General features: G+C 34.3%; 1 protein-coding gene across 1 annotated transcript; it reads left to right on the forward strand.

Annotated features, from left to right (window-relative positions):
- Positions 1-12,605: 12,605 nt before the first annotated feature.
- Positions 12,606-16,080, forward strand: LOC123547815 (uncharacterized). Its single transcript, XM_045335067.2, has 2 exons — positions 12,606-12,995; positions 14,921-16,080. The coding sequence occupies exons 1-2, from the start codon at positions 12,638-12,640 to the stop codon at positions 15,349-15,351; spliced, it is 789 nt and encodes a 262-aa protein (XP_045191002.2). The 5' UTR covers positions 12,606-12,637; the 3' UTR covers positions 15,352-16,080.
- The last annotated feature ends 5,421 nt before the right edge of the window (positions 16,081-21,501 follow it).

Here is a 21,501-nt window from a genome sequence, read left to right on the forward strand (position 1 = left end):
ATTTGCCAATAAATGAAATGATGAAAAGTCTAATGCTTATAAAACATGTTTTCAATAAAAAAAAACTATACCTGGATAAGACTGAGTGACGAATAAGAATAAGATCTTTCTGTTGACAGTTAAAAATGAAAATGCATTTTCCATATCGGATGTACTTCTAATTTCTGTTCTTCTTATAAGTAGTTAATTAGTGAGTACCCTTTATTCATGTTGTTACAGATAACTGCTGTTTAACTTTATTATGAACATATCTTAATAATTTATAGCAAGAATATACATTGCTAATGTGTCTTTTTAAAATTTTCAAGTTTTTATTTAATAACTAAGGATTGTTCTACAAAAGCCTCGATAGATATACCCGTAACCAAACAATAAGTACCATAAAATCTATTGTGCATTGTGACAATACGTTGTATTAATTGCTTGAGCTGTCGCAAACTTACCTTACTGATATAATGATGAAACCAGAAAACTACTGTCCGACGACAAAGTCAAATGTTAAGTAAGACGTATTATTCAATATCGGAAAGCCAGAACTTGATCATTCCTATTACAAAGAAATATTCATTTATGTAACGATGGTCAGTTAAACGAACCAATATTATTGGAAACTGAAACAGGACTAACTTGTTCTTTGCCAGTAACGAATAACCTCTTGTATAAATGCGGAGAACGAATTAGTTTAGAGTGGTGTCGCCGGTCAAAAGGTTGCGCTGAGCCTGCGACTTGACCTTTGATCAAACTCATCATCTTTCGATTGGTAGTCTCATTCTCAACACACTGGTTAGCAGGGCGAGAATATTTTGCAAAAAGAAAATAAACCTGTCTACAATGTTCCCCCTATCCCCCTCTACCACCTACTAAAATACTAGGTGTGGTAACCTGCATACCGTTGTCAAATACAAGTTCATATATAAATGTGTGAACACCTCCGCACAATTTTAGTTGAAACACTTAACGTACAACTGATTAAAAAAAAGCTAAAAATGTTTACGAATGTTGTCACTGCATGCTTCGTCGTTCTGGTAATTTTTCATATTTGCATTTCTTAACCGCACTGTTCTAAATTTCATTACGAAGAGAAGCTCTTAGAGAAAATGATAAGACTTGAAATTTCTGTGGAAGCTATGAAAAAGGGAATTAAAGAGGCTCGGAACCAAGTAACGACAACCCTTGGTAATCTACAAACAGAAAGAAGCACATGGGAGAAGACATTACTGACTATGAAAGACGCAAGCGTTACTGCTTTAAACACTGCCATTCAAGAGACAAAAACACAAGTGCAAGACGAACTGAAGGTACTAGCAGCCGAGAAAGAAAGATGGAATAAAGAACTAAGGGGTTTGTTCCATTTTACTTATTAACTTGTATGTGCGTCTAGAGAAAAAATGCTTTCAACATGATTTGTTTTAAAAATGACATCAGGAACATAACCATAACATTTTACTAAAATTTTATTTTTATAAAAATTGTAAAAGTGCTTAACGAAAAAAAAAAGTTCATTCTACTTCAAGGTCGGTCGAGCACTAATTTAATATTTGCTAAATAGTGGTATTTAGAATGAAGGGAAAAGATGAAGGAAAATTAATACTCTTAGTCAACTACATTAAACGAATAAAACGTAAGTGCGTTACAGGACGAACATCGAAATTAGTTATTAAATCATCTCAAAATCAACTATTTGACGCACAAAAAATAATTTTAGGTATTCTAAAGTATCTATTATCAATGAAAATGATACTAAACCTAAAATATTGATTCCCAATGTACGGTGTTACGTTTGGAAATCGTGACATTTTGTAAATACTAAACAGCCATCCCCGATGGTACGATGAGAAAACCCGATGGCGCGATGATGAAACAACGATAGTACGATGGTGAAAACGCGATGGCACGATGATGAAATCGCTATGATGCGATGGTACGATGGTGAAATGTCGATGTAATATTGCGTTTTCACCATCGTACCATCGTGCAATCGCGTTTTCACCATCGTGCCATCGCGTTATTACCATCGTACCGTCGCGTTTTCTCCATCGTGCCATCGCGTTTTCACCACCGTACCATCGCGTTATCCCCATCGTACCATCGCGTTTTCACCATCGTACCATGGCGTTTTCACCATCGTGACATCGCGTTATCACCATCGTACCTTCGCAGTTTAACCATCGTACCATCGAGGTTTTACCATCGCAACATCGCGTTTTCACCATCGTATTATCGCCTTCCGGTTAGAAATGCATAGTTCCGTGCACTTGTATTTTCGTCAACAATAGATAAATGTATGTCAATGTATTTTGTGAGAAGAAATTTACAATTTAGATTCTGCTGCTTTGCAAAATGTTTTACAAAATATTCAGTGCTGAGTTCATTAAAACTGTGTCAAACCTCCAAAGCCACGTCCTTTATAATTTATGTATGCATGAAAGTAAATAAAAAGCTGGGTGTAATAGTCACATGACATTATTCAAAATCAGCTGAGTCTTGTTAGGATGTAGACAGAACATAGTGCAATATGAAAATGAGATTGTATACTGTATCACTGCGCATGACCACCGAAAGGCGATGGTGCGATGGTGAAAATGCGAAGGTACGATGGTGATAACGCGATGGTACGATGGTGAAAACGCGATGACACGATGGTGAAAACACGATAGTACGATGGTGAAAACGCGGTGGTACGATGGTGATAATGCGATGATACGATGATGAAAACGCGATGGCACGATGGTGAAAACCGATGGTACGACGATGAAAACGCGATGGTATGAAATCGAAAACGCGATATTACATCGAACCGTCGTGATTTCATCATCGTGCCATCGCGTTTACTATCGTACTATCGTTGTTTCATCATCGTGCCATCGCACAATTGCGTTTTCAGCATCGTACCATCGTACATCGCAGTTTAGGATTCAATAAAAAGTCACGATTGTCCAAACGGAACACCGTACCAATGAGCATGAATGCCAACCCCATCATTTGTTGACATGTTGCCTCAATTACTCAAACATTTCAGCCAGTTACTTAATTAAAGGTCCATGCAAGTCAAAATTACTGCAACAGCAAGATCTTATATGACCTCTGATCCACAGTGAAACCTTGACCTTTGAGATAGGGATCAGATATTCTGCTAATTAAGAAGCAAACCTTACTTAGCCAGTCGTTTCTATATGGTTTATAAATATTTGTATAGTTAAATACTGTTAAATATAATAAAAATACAATATTTACAAATTTTATTCTTACAGAGTGCGTGAAAATACCAGAGGTCGTTTTATTCTCTGCAAGAAATGCAAAGGACACCTCACTAACAAATGGACAAACCGTGGTTTTTACAGAGAGAGATCATTTTGAATAAAGGCGATGCTTACAGCAAAGAGAATGGTGTATTTACTGTTCCATATGCTGGCATGTATACGTTTACTGTACAATTCTGTGTGCAGCCTGGAAAATATTTTGAATTTGCTTTTATGGCCAATGACACGCAGTTTAAGAGATCACGGATCGATAGACACAGTAGTAGTTACTTTTCCTGTTACAATTTCGATGCCGTAACCATTGTTGATAAGAATGATAATGTGAAAATTAAGATTAAAAACTGTAACTCAGGAACAATTTTAGGGGAACGCAGTGGTTATTACTGGAACACATTCTCTGGTCGTCTTATTCAGGCCATTTAGAAATTGAAATAAAATGCTTAAATACAAACAGCAATGTAAATTTATATGCGCACAACGACGAATACGACAGATATGTTAGAACTGTGTATATACCATTCTTATTGTGTTAGGTTGATGTGTGGATATTTGCGTCATTGAATTAACTTTTACAATAAGAAGTAAGCAAAAAAAAAACGATGAAACATTCATGTCAAAAAGATAAACTGAAATTTTAACTTCTTTCTTCTAGTCTCATCTATGTATAGAACATAAAATAATTATCTTCCATTGTCATACACAGCAGTACACAGCCCTTCTGTAAAAGAATTATAAGGGACTTATCACAGTACATTGTATATTTGATCAAGAAACACAGTCATAAAGACAAATAATAGTATTTACATGCTAAATCAGAGGAACAATCGCTAATTTCAAAATTAAGAGCTAATTAAAACTGAAAGTTTGAAAATACCGAATGATATGTATCATACTAAACTAGTTCCCAGATAGCAGACAGACAGGCGCTGGACTAACGTCGGGCCAACAGCGGACACTTTGTTGGCCCATTGAAGAATGTCAACGTTTGCCCAATGCCATTTCGCGAGTCATAATCCCAACGATAACGAATATGAAAAAAAACTAAAACTTACATTTCATTTTCAAGTAAATATGGTTTTGTTTAACATTTAACACTAAGAAATCTACGAATTTTTATCAGCAAGATTCCTAAAGAAATATGATAGAATATTTCATCACTGCAGCTTGTCAATCATAGATTCGAGCCTTGTATAAATCTAGCTGAAAAACTAAATTCTGTCATTTTTCTTTTTTCAATCACTGATTAAATCCTATTAAAAAGAGTTACAGTCTGTATCTTACCGTTCGATCTAAGTATGGTTACGAATGGATGCAGAAAAGTATTTAAATAAATACTGCATGTTACACCTACACACCAGGAATAAATGTAGGGGCTTATGACAAAACAGTGACCCTTAAAATATATTATTATAGATCACTAGGGAGAATATTTTCATACCACTTATGGACCAACGTTGGGCTAACGATGTTTTTTCTGCGTCAGTCTTTTCCTGAAAATCAATATTGGGCCAATGCAGAGATATCTCTGACAGAAATTTAAAGTTGGTTCAACGTTGGCCCAACAGCTGTATTTACAATACTCATTAATCATTGTTTAGCCAGCAATGGTCCAACAACGATTATCCTTTGACGGCTTTCCTTCGTTGGCCAATGACTTCATGTTTACAGGGTTGTCACGTTCTTTCCTTTATGTTGATAAAAATAGACTTTTGTTTTGAACAAACGTCTCAACTTGCTCTTCGTTTTCGATATATCAAGAATATATGCCTATATAAACATATGTTTTCTTCCCGACTGTGATGACTTGAGAAAGATAGGTTGAGAGACTTTAGCCAATTAAGCGTATTTTAAATACTGTTGAAAAATATCACTGGGCCAAATTAAAACAATATCTGTCCAGCAATACCACTGGATAAATCTACATGAAAACCCAGCTTTATATATAGTAATTTGAAATGCTATATAAGAAATACGTGTGTGGTTGTTGATATAAAATCATTTTCATTTCTTTTCCAATACAATATTTTAATGGTAATTTGTAAGAAAAACTTGCAAAAAGATGTTCTCAAGCAGACAGATCTTAAAACAAAGACAAAGATGAAAAAGAGAAGCCATGTCCCAAGAACGCAGCCTCCTTAAACAGAAATCTTAATGTAGTGCGTATGTGATCGAGAAATATTCTGGGATCGGTACTTGTTAAACCCTTCCCAGACATTTTTTGTTTTCAAGACAAGAATCATCGAGGCTTGTCGTAAGAATTAAACATTAGCAGCAGGTGTTTGATGGCAGACACGGGGAGAGTGACTTTTGAAACGGATTGTGGTAGAAGTAGTCTTAAAGACGACCTGCCGCATACATTTCATATCTTTCATACAGCAGTCAAAACCATAGGCACATACGTCTTCATAAACGGACGATTTTCTTTGAAACACACTGGCTAATTTACATGACAAATGGACATGTTGGTTGGGCCAAATCCTGGGTGTGGTTAAAAGATATTAATTTATCTGTAGTTAGATTGATGAAATATTTTCAAGTTACCTTCATTTTATAAAATATTAAAAACTATTGATTGTTTTTGGAGAAAATCAAATATATCAGTGTGTTTAACACAGAGATTCTCTTGTGAAAAATACATTGTGGTCATAAATTTGAAACGTTAAAAGTTTTTAATTCAGGAACGGTCTGTTACCACAAGAGGCCTTAAAAACTATTTACGTTTAACTGTTATCTGGTCTCTTTTTAGTAGGTATGATAAGGTAGAAACTCTCGCAACTATTGTTAAATAACTTGTGAATTAAACAGTATTACTTTGGTAATTACAAAAGGTATTTAAAGACATGCATGATATAAGTTGTTGAAAACAATGCTGCTAACATCATTTATTAGACAAAACATTCCAGGACATTTGCACGTGTTTTATTTCAGATGTCCAGTTTGAACAAATTATTTCATCTGTTGATATTTATATATTTATATGATCAGGTCATTTTAGTGATGAATGTTGTCTTAGATTAAGCTCGTAGGTATGGCTTTTCTGTTAAAATTATGTTGTGGGCTAATTTCTATTATAAACATGTTAAAAGTGCAGGGTATATAGCCACAATGTTGTATTTTTCTGCTAATAATCTTACAATTTAAAGTCAATGTCAAGAGCTAAACAGTATGATAATTCATATCCGATGATCACTAGCTGCGATGAATAATTGGATAGATTTTCAAAATCTACATGTATATTTATTATTTAGTCTCATTTCAGGCGTTCTTTTAAATAGCGGCAATCTTGCAATGTTTTCATAAATCACAGTGCTCGACCTTTTACACGTTTTAGCATGAGGTTTAGACAACTTGTAACATTCATCTGTTTGATCACTGTGTTAGATTCCATTACACCGAATCAACATAATTATTTAATCACTGTTAATTAGATAACACGATTACATTGCTTCATATTTGAAGATGATACAAGTAACAGAAAGAATGCAGTTCAATCTTATATCTAAACTCAAGAACTTTAAAAATGCCTCATCCATACATGGAAATTATATCAGTCTTGCAACTTGTGTGCAAATATTTTTTATATTCACTTATTATTCAGTATTCATTAAAATTTATCCAATACTGTGGCTTCTTTTGTGCGGCTACTTGAAACATTACCGTTGTCGCATGTTCCCGCAGAGCCCATGTTGTAATTTATGTCATACCAAGTTCACAGCGTACACAACAATTTTCTCGTGTAATATTGTTTTGCCAAGATAATATGAGAAAGAGAAATATGAGAAAATATGCCATGCTCACGGCAACACAATGCATTTATCATATCAACATGGCATTTATATATTTTACCCAATAAACGATTGCTTTTAACAAACTAAACCTATTTTTATTTAGCAAACAATATGATCAGAATACTATGAAGCGATTATGCACTCTTTAAATCTTGTAAATAATATATGTAGCGTCAGCGTCTATATTATCCTTCAAAACTTGTTAAAATCTTATACTTCAGAGAAAATAAGATAATTCAGCCCCTCCTGCACAGTATTTAAGTCAAATAGAGATTCAAGATTATGAATTACTGAAATAGCAAGTATACAATATACTCATTTCATTTATAAATGTATGCTGTACCCTGTTTTCCGTGATCTTAGTGTAATTGCTTAAAAAAACTGCCGCGAAGTCGCGGTCGTAATATATTTTCATGCTGTAGCTTGCATCCCGGTATTTCTTTTTGTGATAAAGTTTAATGTTTTCTAACCTATTATTGTTCCTTCTCATGAGAAGGAACACTTATGGTGAACATGTCACACTTGACTGAGCAGGTAATGGATACAAGGGTATCATCAAAGGCATCCGAATTCCAGTAGGCGCCGCCATTTTGTACTCATGCATATTCATTACAAATAGCCTCTTTGCCAATGTGTTTTTACGCATTTTTAAGTCAATCTTTAGTGAAATACAACTACGTAATAAACAGACCTACAAAAACAATAATTTAGTTTAAAATATCTAACGCCTAAATCTTACATGTCATATTGTGGAATCGAGATTAACTAAATGAATATTCATCATCTAAAAATAGACCCCCGCCTAAAAATATCGTCTACTATTATTCTTCTTGGTTTCATTCTTTGCTGCTTTCAGAGGTTCTTTTAACGATTTTATTTCATACCAACTTTAATATTTTAACATTTTAAGTATAACCATCAAAACATACTGTACTAATAAAGTTATTCGAGATTTTTTACTTGTCTGTGAATGCTATTGCACGATACGTACCGTCACCGGATAACAACATTTCAATTACTTCCCTTGTTTTTATCTAGAACTGTATAATGCATTTCTTCACTTTACTGAGCTATAAATATTTCGAACTTGGTAAATTCATACCTTTTGATTAATTGTTTTGTAATTGTCAAGTTGTGAACTTTTTATACGCACTTTTTTCAAATCCATCAGTTTGTTGGTGCCGACTTATATAAAAGCCCTTTTTCTCCTGGTTTAGTCGTTCTGGAGCTGTAAGTATCCATTCATGCAATGCAATTACTGGCTTACGGCAGAACTTTTCTTCCATTGTATTGCTAATTAAAATTAAGCAAACTCGCATACGACTAAATTCTGATCTGTGCCACTAGGACAGGTGTCGACATTGGTTCCCCAAATTTTGACAGAGTGATGGTATTTATTGTCCGCTAATAATATTTAGGTAGGATCGCTCATCTAAAGGTGTTTGTTCCTACATTATATTAATGTTTTACAAAACGAACTAAATAGCACTAACACTTATACATTGAGTCCTTCTGTTGAAAATAAGTTGATTACTGATCACATCACTGAAGTTTCTAATTTAAAAGTTCGTATAGACGATCAACAAATTAAACTACCGACCATGTATTGGATTCCTAAATTGCATAAACAGCCATATAAAGCTCGCTTCATCGCTAATTCAAGCTCTTGTACAACTACAAATATTTCAAAACTATTAACATCATGTCTAACTGCTGTGAAAGCCCACGTGGAAAGATACTGCGATAAAGTATACGAAAACTCTGGTAAACACTTATTTTGGTCGATTAAAAATTCTGGTGAAATCCTGGATAAGTTGAAAATTAATAATTACAAGGTATCTACAGTCAGTACATACGATTTTTCTACTTTGTATACCACTTTACCACATAACTTAATAAATGACAAATTAACTGCCCTAATTCAAAAGACTTTTGCCAGAGAGAATGCTACATTTATTGCTTGCAATTTTGATAAAGCTTTTTTTACTAACAATATTATTGAACATTATACAATGTGGACCTGTGACGAAGTTTGTAAAGCCCTTTCCTTTTTATTGAACAACATTTACATCAGGTTTGGGAATGCAGTTTTTAGACAAGTTGTTGGTATTCCCATGGGAACTAATTGTGCACCCCTTGTCGCAGGTTTGTTTTTATATTGTTATGAAAGAGACTTTATGTTGAGCCTCTCTCCAGATACGCAGGCAGATATTATAACGGCATTTAATAATACATCACGCTATCTAGATGATATTCTTAATATGGATAATCCGTTTTTTGGTCAATTGGTGGGTACTATTTATCCTAGGGAGCTTCAGTTAATTAAAACTAACAATTCGGATACTGATGCTTCATTTTTAGATTTACATCTCTCTATTTATGACAATTTTATACATACCAAAATTTATGACAAGAGGGATGATTTTAATTTTAGTATTGTAAATTTTCCCCATTTGGATGGGGATGTACCTCAGGCTACATCTTATGGGGTATATATTTCTCAATTAATTCGGTTTGCCAGAGCGTGTAGTCATGTCAAGCATTTCAATGAACGTAATCAATATATTACACGTAAACTTCTTCAGCAAGGCTACCGTTATTACAAATTGCGTAAATATTTTGCTAAATTTTATTATCGTAATTCTGATTTAGTTTTAAAATTCAATAGTAATTTAAAGACACTTCTGCGAGATGGTATTTCTAAACCCGTTTTTTATGGGATGTGGTTTACAAACTTCGTAAGATCTTGGGTCACGGTAATTTTCCAAATATATTTGGAAAGATTATCAAACGTTTTATTAAAAGAGGTTACGACCCAACTGTTTTGAGACATACCGCATGTTAGTGTTCAACCCGTTTACAGTTGGACACTACGCTTCCCTCTTTGATTGCGTCTGACGGAAGAGGGGGAGGACTCTATGATAAGCAGTTTTTAAATCCTACCAGGACTGAACTGTTTTGATATTTGTCTTCTGGCCTGTTTCGTCGGGCCCTTAAGGGTGTTTCTCTTGTTGCTCTGTCTTCTGAAAAGGCATTGAGTACATACGTTTTTGGTTCTTAAGGTTTGTTTTTTATATATTTATACACGAGCATTTTTGTGTTTTACATGCCATGCCTTTTTGTTTCCATTACGTGTGTAAGAGATTCACCTGGAGGGGATTACTTTTATTTACACTGTCCCATGTCTTTGGAACATGGTGGGGGTAAGAGTGAGGTTAGGTGCACCATAAACCGGTTTAAACTCCCCAGTGGTGTTTTTGCCACTGACCGTTCCAAGGCGGTGCCCCACTGTGTTCCTTTGTTTGTTCGTTTCGTCTTATGTGTTGGCTTTGTGTGCGTGTGTGTTGTTCGTTTTGTCCTTATGTGTTGGCTTTGGGTGTGTGTGTGTATGTGTATGTGTGTGTGGTGCACGCGTCTGCGTGCTGGGTGTTTCGTTTTGAGGAGGCTACGTTTTTGGTGCGTGGCATTCCCTGTTTAATATTTTTCTTTGTTTTTTGTTAGTTTAAGTTAAATAAATGTTTGTGCGAAATAGCTTTAAGTATTCTTAAAATAAATAGATAAGAATGCACGTAAACTAGCAAAAAACATAGTTCATAATTATTTTATTAAAGATCCCTTAAAAAGAATATTTAATGTGCGCTAGAAGGAACCTTTTGGTAAGCTAAATCTTGTAGTATATTTCATTCTTTCATAAACAAGTAAGTAATTCAAAACATTTTTATTTCCCAGATGGCAGTAGCTTCGAAAAAACATGCAATAATGGCGTAGATACTAAAATAGTTTAATACCGCTTACGTAGTCGAAACAGAGACAGAGGCTATGTTTGGAATGTACTCATGATATAACATCATAGAAAATTATTCCTCAAAAGCTAGCGTTTAACTAGCGACAATGTCTGTAAAGTACATCTGTGCCGCCATAACATTGCGCCAGCAACAGAAAACTAACTCTAGAATAAGTAACAGTCTGTTTGAGCATTTACACAATTATAAAATTATGGTTTTCTTTTTATTTTATAATTTACTTGGTTTATTTCACTTGTATATTATTACGTAAAATATGGCATTCTGATACGTAAAAGTATTTCCCATGCAAAGTTGTATGTAATATGAAAGAATGTTAACTATAAATATACTATTGTTATTAGAATATCTTAATAATTCTATTTATACATGTATAAATCTTAATACTTATAAAATGTGTATTTTGTAAGATAAAATGCATAAGTATTCAAGATTTTTGAGTTCTAATTTCATTATATTTGTTCAACAATTTAACGCATTTTTAAACAAAATAGAGAAATGTGAAGAAAACAACGTTATGATGTTAATATTTTGACGTTACAATTGATAGCACCATTACCGTGCGCATCGCAGTTAAGACATCAGCTAACAAACAAATAAAAAAAAAGCCAAGTCTAAAAAGGGGGCATACTTACTGCCAGCTTTACGTCAACTGTGCATTGCATATCATATCATCAAAGTGAACAAGATAAACCAAAGATGTTGTATTTCCATACATGACTGCTTTAAAAAAAATAAGATCATGTGGTTTGTCTACGTCAATTCGCACCGCGACATCAATTTTCAAAGAAATCTTAACCATAGTACGACATTATCATTTCATATATGTTTATATTGTTTGGTGTAAAATTTCAAATAATATGATGTACGAAAAATAAATATACAGTTAAATTCATGCGAAGTCTATTTAGAAGTTTTGTTCAGTACATTACGAAAATCTTGGATTGATGTTTAGATGGTACCTTATTAAAGTACTTGAGTGTACTAATTGAACAAATAAATACTAAAAGATATTTGTTTAGACCGTGACAATTTGAAATGATTCAAAAATGATATTTTATCTTCAAAGTTTTTGAGACCCTGTACAGATTTGACATTTTATGCTATATGGTAGCGATAGCCACCAGACAGTCAATAAAAAGTGTCATTAACCAAACGACAAACATAATCATTTTAATTTTCTCGCGTATGATATAACATATCAAATGGGTTAATGTAGTAAAGTCAAAACAATTTTCTACGTATGATTCAGAGAAATATTGCTTGACTTTAAAGCAAGATTTGCAAAAATTATTATCATTGGTCATTAAAATGAACTCTTTTCTTTCGCTTATTTTGCTTATCCCAGATAGTAGTTTATAATAAATATGTGTCGTGGAGACCTACACACAATTTCAGTTCAAAAACTTGACGTACACTTGAATAAAATGGTTAATATATCCAGCGTCTCAGTACATTTTCTGTGAGAGTAACATGAATCAAAGGCGGAGAACGAATGACTTCAGACAAAATTAATGTGGAGAACATGTGCCTCGCTTGTGGATCAAAATCAACACCTCTCAATAGGATGTTTTGTGTAATCCATATTGTGTGTATTCATGAAAAAGTATAACAGGTTATTATAACCGTGAAAACCATTTCTGTGATATTACCCCCTCCACCACCTACCAAACATTTGGTCGCGGGGAACCAGTTAAAATGTATTTACATTAGATTAGACATACATATGTATCGTAAAGACCTCCACACAATCATCTAACGTACATTTGACTTGAAAAAGGATAAAATGTTTCCAAAGTTTGTTACAGCAATTGTCATATTTATTACAATTTTTCGTTATAGTGTTTCTGAACCGCATTGTTCTAAGTTCCACTACGAAGAGAAGCTATTAGAAAAAATGATAAGACTTGAAATCTTTGTGGAAGCAATGAAAATGGAAATTGACGAGTCTCGGAAACAAGTAACGACAACTCTTGGTAATCTACAAACAGAAAGAAGCAGCACATGGGAGAAGACACTACTGACCGTGAAAGAAACAGGCGTTACAACTTTAAACTCTGTCATTCAAGAGACAAAAACACAAGTTCAAGAGGAACTGAAAGTACTAGCAGCCGAGAAAGAAAGATGGAATAAAGGACTAAAGGGTTTGTGCCATTTAACTAATTCACTTGTATTGACGTCTAGAGAAAATGTGCTTGACATGTAATGAAATTGACATCAAGATGTTTTACTATTTTATAAAAATGTGAAGGTAATTGATGTTCATTCTACTTTGAGGATGGCCGAGCACTATTTGTTAAATCTGGGTATTGTATCTAAAAGAAGCAGCTTGGTGTGGTGCATATTTGTTTATTATGTGAATTTTTCATGCGAAGGAAAAAGTAAACATAATAATTCATACTGAAAAAAACGTATGTGCCATACAGGGCCAGATTTTGAAAAGAGGTCATCGAAATTAACTATTACATTATCTAAAATTTAACAATTTGACGTGCTCAGTGATAACCGTAAGTATTCTAAATGTTAAATATACTAGTAGTGCTAAGAAGTTTTATCAATGAAATTGCACTCAAACGACAGTTGCAACATTTTTACGGTTTTCCCCAACATTTTTGACCGTTTTTTTACTTTCGGTAAAGTTGGCGATGGCTTGAAGTAGTATTTGTTCTTCTTGTTTATTTTCATGAATGCGATAGAATTATTTATATTGTGTTACAATTTCCATTTGATATACCATTAAAATTATTAACCATCTCCGCCTAGCAATGACTGAAAGTGTTTTGTTACATTATCACTTTTTGTCATCAAGCTTTATAGAATATTGTTCTATAGAACAAATGTAAAGAAAAAACTTAATGAATAAACAACTAACATAGTACTCTGAGCAAATTTCACTCCTTTAACTTGGTCCGTATCTTTTGAAAGTAAGAAGTGATATTGAACATTATCTCGCCTCCTACAAGATTCTTGCATTTCTATTGGTCAACAGACGTCACGTGGAGACAGGATATATTCCATATCCTGCTAGTACATTACAGATATGAAATTTGATTAAAAACAAAATGGCTGCCGCACCGCTATCGTAATTAAAACAAGTTAGATTATAAGCCCAAGCTATAGATATCATTTCCGAGATAAAAAAAAAATTAGTGTTTTCTTGCCGCTCTTATTTTTCCTATCTAAGTTAGGTTTGTGAAGTGAGTAGAAATTATATAGAAGAACAGTAACTCTGTATGGCACGGCCGCGATTGACCTTGACCGTTGACAAGTTGATGTTGTTTTAGTAAAATCATTGGAAAGCAAAGGAATTAACGCATTTGTAAGACAGCAGTTTGTTGTAGGATCATTTAATCTATCTGCAAGATAAAGGAATTAACAGGAAACGGACTAAAGCGGAAGTTTTAAAAGACATTTCTGACATCGTCTAATCTGATGATTTTTCGAAAGGATGGAACGTAAAAGTTTTTCAAAACCAGTTCATAACCTGTATAAATGAGCTTCTGTGTTTTGTGATTCTGTCAAAATACAGTTAATTTTTCATTTTATGGCTGGTATTAATCAACTATAATAATCAAAGCATGAAAACCAGGGAAGATTTCAGGATTCCAGTCTGCACTGTAACTGTAAGTAGCTTTATTATAATATAAAATCTGTGTCAATCAGTACAGTGAGGATGTAAAAGGTAGTCGGCAAGATAAAATCGTTACACTGCTTGTTGGTGACAGGATACGGGATATACGCTGTCTCGAAAATCCATATCAGGCTCGAGCTACGCTCTCGCCTGATATGGATTTCCTCGACAGCGTATATCCCGTATCCTGTCACCAACAAGCAGTGTAACTAATAATATCGTTAGTTTTAAACCTTACAAAGTTACAAAATATTTATTTAACTATACTTGTCCAGCAGTATTTTATACATGCTTGTAATTTACACTCCTTACAGTAAAATGCTGTTTTAGTATAATAACACTTTACAAATACATGTATGTATAAGTTTTATTCTTACAGAAAATGCTGTTTTCAATATAATAACACTTAACAAATATTTATAAATTTTGTTCTTACAGAGTGCGTGAAAATGCCAGAGGTCGTTTTATTCTCTGCAAGACGTCCAAAACAGTCTACAGCGACAAGAGGACAAACAATCATTTTCACAGAGATCATCTTAAATAAAGGTGACGCTTACAACAAAGAGAATGGTGTATTTACCGCTCCTTATACTGGTGTTTATACATTTACTGTACAATTCTGTGTCTATCCTGGAAAGTATGTTGATTTTGCCTTCATGGCCAATGACAAGCCTTTTAAGATAACACGGATAAATAGACACAGTGCTAGCTATTTTTCCTGCTACAGCTCTGATGCCATGACCATTGTTGATAAGAATGAGAGTGTGAAAATTCAGATTGTATCTAGCTCTGGTTCGGGAATCTTATTGGGTGAGAGCGATACTAATCACTGGAACATATTCTCTGGTCGTTTTATTCAGGCGATTTAGAAGAACATTGCTTTAATAGCAACAACAAAGCCATTAAGACATTTAACAATACATGTATAATTTCCTCTTCAAATAGGAAAAACTGTTTTACAAGGAATGCGCAAATCATATTTGAAATATTTGAAAACCTGACATTTTTTATTTATAGTAGATATTTTCGTAATTATCATGTTTAGGAAAAAGTATGAAAATGATTACACATTCTGTTACAAATTCAAACTTTTCAAATATGTTAAGAAGTTAATCATATTTAGGGTCTATCCTTGGTATTACTTCTAAAACTATTTTCGGTCAGTATGAACTGTCAGGTTGGTTTCCTTATACGTGTTAATAAACAAATATGGAAACAGCACCTCAAAGGACAAAGCTAGATATTAATCTTTACCTTTCTATATTTCTAAAATGGACTGCTCCATCATTCAATTTGGACAGTACTACTTATTGTTCAAAGGAGTGTTCACTGAAAATTTACTGACCGAATGGCAAACAGTGCAGACTATGGTCGCAAAAGCAAAATCACTTACCTCTCTTTAAACGCTCACAATACCATTCTTTATAATCTGACTGCCATGTAATTCCTCTTTTCAGTAATTGTTTGCTCCAATATCTGTCAATGGTTTGAGTACTTATAAAAGCTACTCGCCCACAGATTGGGTGAAATATTTCAACATGTTCGTTTCCATTAAGTTTGACTTAGAATGTAAATCTTTGCATTCGTTCAAAAGCGTTGCAACGGTTTATTATCTTCTGAACAGTAGTTTTGTTTACTTATAAAAGTATCTTGCAAAATAATCATGTCAATACGTTTATACCACTAGTCACTTTTAGAGAACTCAATTAAATCTATTATGGAGTTTTGAAAGAAATTATTTTTCGCCCAAAATGTGTGGGTTAGCCCCTTTAATATGTGTATTATCAAATCCATTTGTTTTCTCTACTCCTCTTTATCATGTCTATAATTGTATTACTGAAATTTAAGCTTTCTTAATCATGTAATTATGTATAATATCATCATTAATATTTATATGTGCTTACTGCTTTTAACATAAAATTTAAAGTCTTATAGAACTTTAACTCTTCACGCTTGCATCATGAAATCATTGATATTGTGTACATTTTTAAAGAAGGAGATGACTTCATGGCTCTAAGAACAGTGGTAGATGCACATTCTATGCCAATTAAATACTACTGTAAGAACTTTTTGTGCTTTTCCACATTAATTACCGAGTTTAGCAAGTTCTATTAAGGTCGTTTTATGAAGTAATATACAGTCAATCCTGTATAAGGCAGAAACATGACCTGGCTGCTAAAGGCAGATGTCTGCATGAGATAAAGTTGAAATTAAAACAAAGAGTTAATTTGGGAAGTTGGCTAACTTGCTGCTTAAAGCAAGTGGCTATTTAATACAGATGACGGCTAAGGCAGGTTCAACTAAACCGTTTTTGTTTTGTTCGTTTAATAATATTTTAAAACTTGGAATTACCATATACATTACATTTGTTCTTAGACGTTAATTAAACTGGAAACACAGCAACCTGCAAACTATTTATTCCTCCATCACCCTGCCTTGTAGTTCTCAAGCAGTCCCTATTCTTTTTCCTTTATCAAAAAAGAACCGCCGGGAAGATAACGAAAGTATATTTCAAAAAGAATGACAAGAATGCCGCAGGTATCGAAACAGACACTGGAATTTGCCCCTATAGAAGCTTCTTTACAGACGATCTGCAGTACTACCTTCGACTCGCACCTTCTAAACAAGAACAAAAAGATGTTCTCACTCTAGGCTATACAGTAGTAAATAAATTTGTTATTTGTTCTATATACAATTAGCAATCTTCTGAGAGATGTAACACATGGCCAGGCCCATTTAAAAAAGGATTACTAGCCTTATGTTCTCAAATGACCTATAAACCACAAAAGAACACCGAGAAAAGTACGGATCATGTATCTTCTAAGAGGGATTTTTTGTCTGACAGGTCAACACTATGGAATATCTTCCAAACTGACAGCTAAAATGTGGGTATGAACACACGTGTATTAGATTTGTTTATGTTTCTTTAAAAGCAAAGAATCTCCTTGAAATGCTACCAAAATGTCAGGTATAGGTCCACAATGAAATAAAAACAGGACCTGGCTTACATAAAACATGTAAATGTCATTTTAAATGGAAAAAAATGGAGGGTTCTTTCTTTCCGCCATTATCCGAATAGCCCGGAAGTGCTGCTTGATTACCTATTTAGTACTATTTAGGAATTTGGCTAAACTAAGGCTGGTGACGAAAATCGACGTTTGACAAAATGATACCGTCATGTTATGGAAGAAGAGGGTTGGAGTAATGCTAAGAGGAAAAAATAGTTGGCGTATCCAATTCTTACAAAAATGTCAAGTACATGAATGCTTTTGTGGCAGTCGGAAAAACCTGTTTGTAACAGGTGCTGCTTAAAATTGTTTTAAGCCTCCTGAGGTAAATAAAATATTAATAACTAACATGACGTTGAAATTACAAAAGCAACGTAATAGGTCCGGTTTTGGTTCTGTCACCTGCAGTGAAACGTCATGTTTTACGTTAAATAACTTTTTTTTATAATCGAGAAATACAATGTATAAGGAAAAAAGAGGAATCAAGGTATTTGATTTTTATCAGGTAATGTGATAATTACTGCATCAAACTACTACATTAATGTAGAGGTTATACGTCATTTACAGCACGAGTGACATCCTACACATTGGAGTGTGAGATATGAAGTTTTCCATTACCGAGAATTAAACGGAAACTCCTATCCAGCATGCAAGAAAGTGCGAGAGTCGACAGAAGTGTAAGCTTATGACTAATCTATCAATGATATGAGGGATGTCTTATGGTCAACTATTTTTCTTAATACTTGATTAAAGTAAAAACATGCTCTCAGTGTTTTTAATTATAAATCGTAGTCGAAAACTTTCTAACTTCTGTCTGCAACTGTTCTTGTCACTCTCGCTGGAAGGTGGTGTGAATTTTTGTTCCGCGTACATTGTAAAACATGTCGTAAGCATTCTGGTGCCGATTTTTCTCCGCGAATATGTTCTTAGCTTTCTGACGCAAGTTTCAGTTCTCCGCGAATCTGTTCCCTCCTATAGAACAGCTCTCAAAAGATGTAGACTTACCATATATTACACGTCGTTATGGCACCCCACCGAACGTCGCCTCACCGAAAGAGCCCTGCCAAAGTCGCTCAAATGAATGTCGCCCTGCTAAACGTCCCACCAATGTCCTTACGACGCACCGCCACACGTGGCCCGTTGCATGTCGCCCCGCTAAGCGTCGCCCTCTTATTGTCGCCCTGCTAAGAATTGCCTCGTCGAATGTCAACCCGCCATACGTCACCTCGCGAACGTCGCCCCGACATTTAGCCGGGGAGTCAAGGCATGAAAAAAATCGATTTACCTGTCCGGTCATGCTATAGTCTGTTTCTATACATATGATGAAAGTGCAATGTCTTGCGGATTAGAAAATTAGAATAATAAAACTGAAATCACATTCCAAATAAAACTAAACTTTTGACAAGTCAGTCGCTTTCAAATCAAGAAACACTTTAAGATATGAAATGATTCTAATCAAAACAATGAATATGGAGAGGTACTTGAAAATGATGGCGAAACAGAGGAATGTGACAGTTAATTTGATTATATACCTATATAAATTCTGTAAAATAATCGGCTTGTATTTCACAATTAAATATGAACAGGCAGAAAAAAATTCCGTATTGTACTTTTGAATTCCGTATTGCACATTCCGTATTGTATGCTGCCGGACTACTTTCATTAAATTAAATATGCATGATCTGACACAATTCTATAAATAGCCCACATAAAAACTTCCTTAGTTCCATTTTAATATCGATAAACATTGTAGATTATGTTCAATAACAAAACAACAAATAAAAAGGCAGAGGTATATAATAAAAGGATCATTATAACAGTAGCTAGATCAGGGATTTCGTGTTCGGCTCTCGTGCATTTTGCAAGGTCGGATCACAATCGGCGCTTCCGCGCCTCGTGAGATCCAATCTAGCAAAAATCCACTCGAGCCGAATACAGCATCCCAGATCGAGCTACTGTTATAATAACCCTATTGTATTAATTTGGTGCACGAGAAGACTCTGTCATTAATTAGGCAGATAAGTCGATTAATTCCTTTCTTTTTAACAAAGGGAAACCCATTTCAGAAGTATTAATAGATTTTCTGAAAACAATTGAAAAAAAATGTAAAATATGAGTTTCTGTCATCTTACGAAAATTCCACATGCTGATGTTACATGTATGTTGTTTCTGATTTAATGCAGATGGAGTTCAGCAGATTAGATATGTATATATAACGATAATTTCTCGGGGGGAAATGGCCATATGATATATTATGTGGCGGATACTTTTATTTCGAAAATGCTTAGCTACGAAATGTTTTCTTTTCTGTGTGTTTTTATTGATTGAAGATTTATTGTTCATATATGAGAAATAAAACTTCAGTTTGTTCAGATCTTAAACAAGGTAGACGAAAACGCATGCCATAGCCACAGTGCCACAACTACTGTATAGCGCCATCACTGATGCGATAGCGCCACCACTTTTAGAAAATACTGGCATATTTCTTTTAAAGGAGATTTCATTACTGCTGACGTTTGCCTGTGTAAGTAACAGACATATTTAGACCAGTTACATGCGCGATAATGTTCTTATAGTGTGTTTATACATCAAATTACAGCTCGCATACAAACAGATATCAAAATGTGCAATTGTGCGAATCAGGAGAAACGTTCTTGACATCACAATTTTTAAGATATTTTAATGAAATTACAGTAATCCTGCTGTAAAAGTGTTCTTACATAGCAGTACATTCTCCTATTTTTGAAAGAAGTTTTATCAATAAAAATATAAGACTAAATTTTGAAAGTGGTGATAGCTGCACCACGGAAATGACGATAGCTCTTTTCCTTATCACCACTTTTTGGTCCCGGATTCGAGCCCCGAATTAACTGCATATTTTTCTCAGTCACTTATGACATATACATGTATCTAGGTTTATTCATACACGGACATCACAGTTGCCGATTCGAAAGCCTTGTACTTGAATTCCAACAACGAATGTCTTTGTAGGTTTGAACCCTGTCCGTACTAATTCAGCAAGATCCTTGATGGAGTTATGTGCTCTCGTCTAACATTGGACATGATGATGTTACACAAGTGTTTAAAGTTTCAAAGCTTTATGTCAAAAGGTTTTGTCAAAATGTGGACTGGTGCGAAAAAACTTAACCACAGTGTGACGCCAACGCCAACGCCGATGCTGTGGTGAGTACAATAGCTCCCCTTATTCTTCGAATAGTCGAGCTAAACATCATCGCAGCTACTGAAATGTTGCTGGACATAAAAGTTATGCGAAAACCTCGTTATAGGACATTTCTTCAATTTTTAATTCAAAGCGATCGTATATCACGTATATTTCACGTGTATTTAAACTTTTTTATGATTTCTCATTCTTATACGATATTTGAGAAACTTGAAATCTGCGGGGGTGTCCGATAATGCTATTTCAACTTTTACACGTATGCAAGAAATAGACTGAATCCTTTATTCTTTTTGTCATAAAAAGATTTCTGCTTTACAAAAATGAATACATGGGTTCGCGGTATGGAACAGAATTAGGGCAAAAACTGCATTGTGCTTTCGTATATCCAATCTTGCGATTTACATGTATGCATTTGTGATTCTTATGTTCACATGCTTCCTTCTGACATCCCATTTTGCTTTGTTACATGACCATTTGTGCTTTTTATGTTTGCGTGTTTCTTTCTGATATTCATGCATTCTTAATTCTGAGAAATGATCTGTGCTTGCTTCATTTTTCTAAAATTTCCGTGTTGCTTTCGGACATGCTATAATCTGACAAACTACATCCATCATTCATCTTATTTACTAGTGGTTACTTCCATTGTGTCTTCTTTGGAGCGTCAATGGTGTATGCTAATTGATGCAAAGAACGTAAGTGGTTCCTTAAATGTTTAAATGCAAGGAGTTTTGATGCTTACATATAAATTTAGCTGTATGTTATGATGCGTTGTGACAAGATACATTTTTACATTCTCAAATTCTTGTTCAAGTGGAGATAACCCCCTTGTA

Source organism: Mercenaria mercenaria, unplaced genomic scaffold (genome assembly GCF_021730395.1).
Source record: "Mercenaria mercenaria strain notata unplaced genomic scaffold, MADL_Memer_1 contig_1721, whole genome shotgun sequence".
NCBI classification, from domain to species: Eukaryota; Metazoa; Mollusca; class Bivalvia; order Venerida; family Veneridae; genus Mercenaria; species Mercenaria mercenaria.